This window comes from Charadrius vociferus, unplaced genomic scaffold, assembly GCF_000708025.1.
Source record: "Charadrius vociferus isolate BGI_N301 unplaced genomic scaffold, ASM70802v2 scaffold1061, whole genome shotgun sequence".
Classification (NCBI taxonomy): Eukaryota; Metazoa; Chordata; class Aves; order Charadriiformes; family Charadriidae; genus Charadrius; species Charadrius vociferus.
Window position 1 is genome coordinate 566,008 of NW_009646734.1, and position 1,077 is coordinate 567,084.

Sequence of the window (1,077 nt, forward strand, 5' to 3'; positions counted from 1 at the left end):
CATCGCCCCCCGCTTGCTCTTTGGCATCTCCATCGTCACCATCTACCCCATCGTGGTGCTGCTGGGCAGGTGAGGGGGCGGTGGCGAGCCATGTGTCCCCCCTCCTTGGCCACTGCAGCTCTGCTGGGTGCCACCAGCCCCCTCCAATCTCCCTCCCAGGTCGGTGGTGCGGGACATGTGGGAGACCCCCAAGCGTGGGACCACAACGGTGCCCGAGGTGCATGAGCGGCGGAGCCGGGTGGCGCTGACGGTGGCCTGGATGGCCACCACGCTCGCCATCGCCCTCTTTGTCCCCGACATCGGCAAGGTCATCGAGCTCATCGGGGGCATCAGCGCCTTCTTCATCTTCATCTTCCCAGGCAAGAGTGAGCGGTGGGAGGGAGGGGAGAGGGCTCGCTGGTGCCAAGAGCATCGCTGCGGGGAGGGGAGGGCTGTGGTTGTGGGTGGTCTGTCCTGGCCCCGTTGTGGGGGTGCAGGGACACCTTTGTGGGGGACACCGTGATGGGGCCTGGGTGAAAGGTGCCATGGTGGCAAGGTTGAGCTTCTGCCATGGTGACAGGGCTGTGCCTGGTGTGCATGACCGGGACCCGCACCCTTGGGCCACGCAAAAAGTGAGTGTCTGCGGGTCGGCGGGCAAGGACAGGGGCAGGGGGAGGGTACGGCATCCCGTGACCCATGGCCTGGGCAGGGTCCCTGGGGGTCACCCTGGCCAAGGTGGCAGCCCCACGAAGAGAGGGATTTGGGGCACCTGTAGGTACTGAAAGCAGTAGAACTTGCTGCAGGATGTGGGGCTAAAGGGTGGGTATGGAGGGATGTGCCTGGGTACGGGGGTGTGCCTGGGTACGGGGGGTGTGCCTGGATATCGGGGATGAGCCCAGGCATCGGGGAGGTGCCCGGACGTTGGGGATGAGCCCCAGGTACCAGGGGTGTGCCCAGGGAATGGGGAGGTGCCCGGGTATCAGGGGTGTGCCCCGGGTATCAGGGGTGTGCCCTGGGTACCGGGGATGTGCCCGGGCATCGGGAGGTGCCCCGGGTACCGGGACCCTTGTAAGACCCTATGGGATGGAGAACTGCAGC

At 66.2% G+C, this 1,077-nt stretch overlaps 1 protein-coding gene across 1 annotated transcript in view; it reads left to right on the forward strand.

Annotated features, from left to right (window-relative positions):
- Positions 1 to 611, forward strand: part of SLC38A8 (solute carrier family 38, member 8) — a gene marked incomplete at its 3' end in the record, with an annotated part of 2,373 nt that extends 1,762 nt beyond the window's left edge. The window contains exons 6-8 of the mRNA XM_009889584.1: positions 9 to 69; positions 160 to 359; positions 560 to 611. Of these exons, the coding sequence (XP_009887886.1) occupies positions 9 to 69; positions 160 to 359; positions 560 to 611 (313 nt within the window). The remainder of the gene's footprint in view (positions 1 to 8; positions 70 to 159; positions 360 to 559) is intronic.
- Positions 612 to 1,077: the final 466 nt, after the last annotated feature.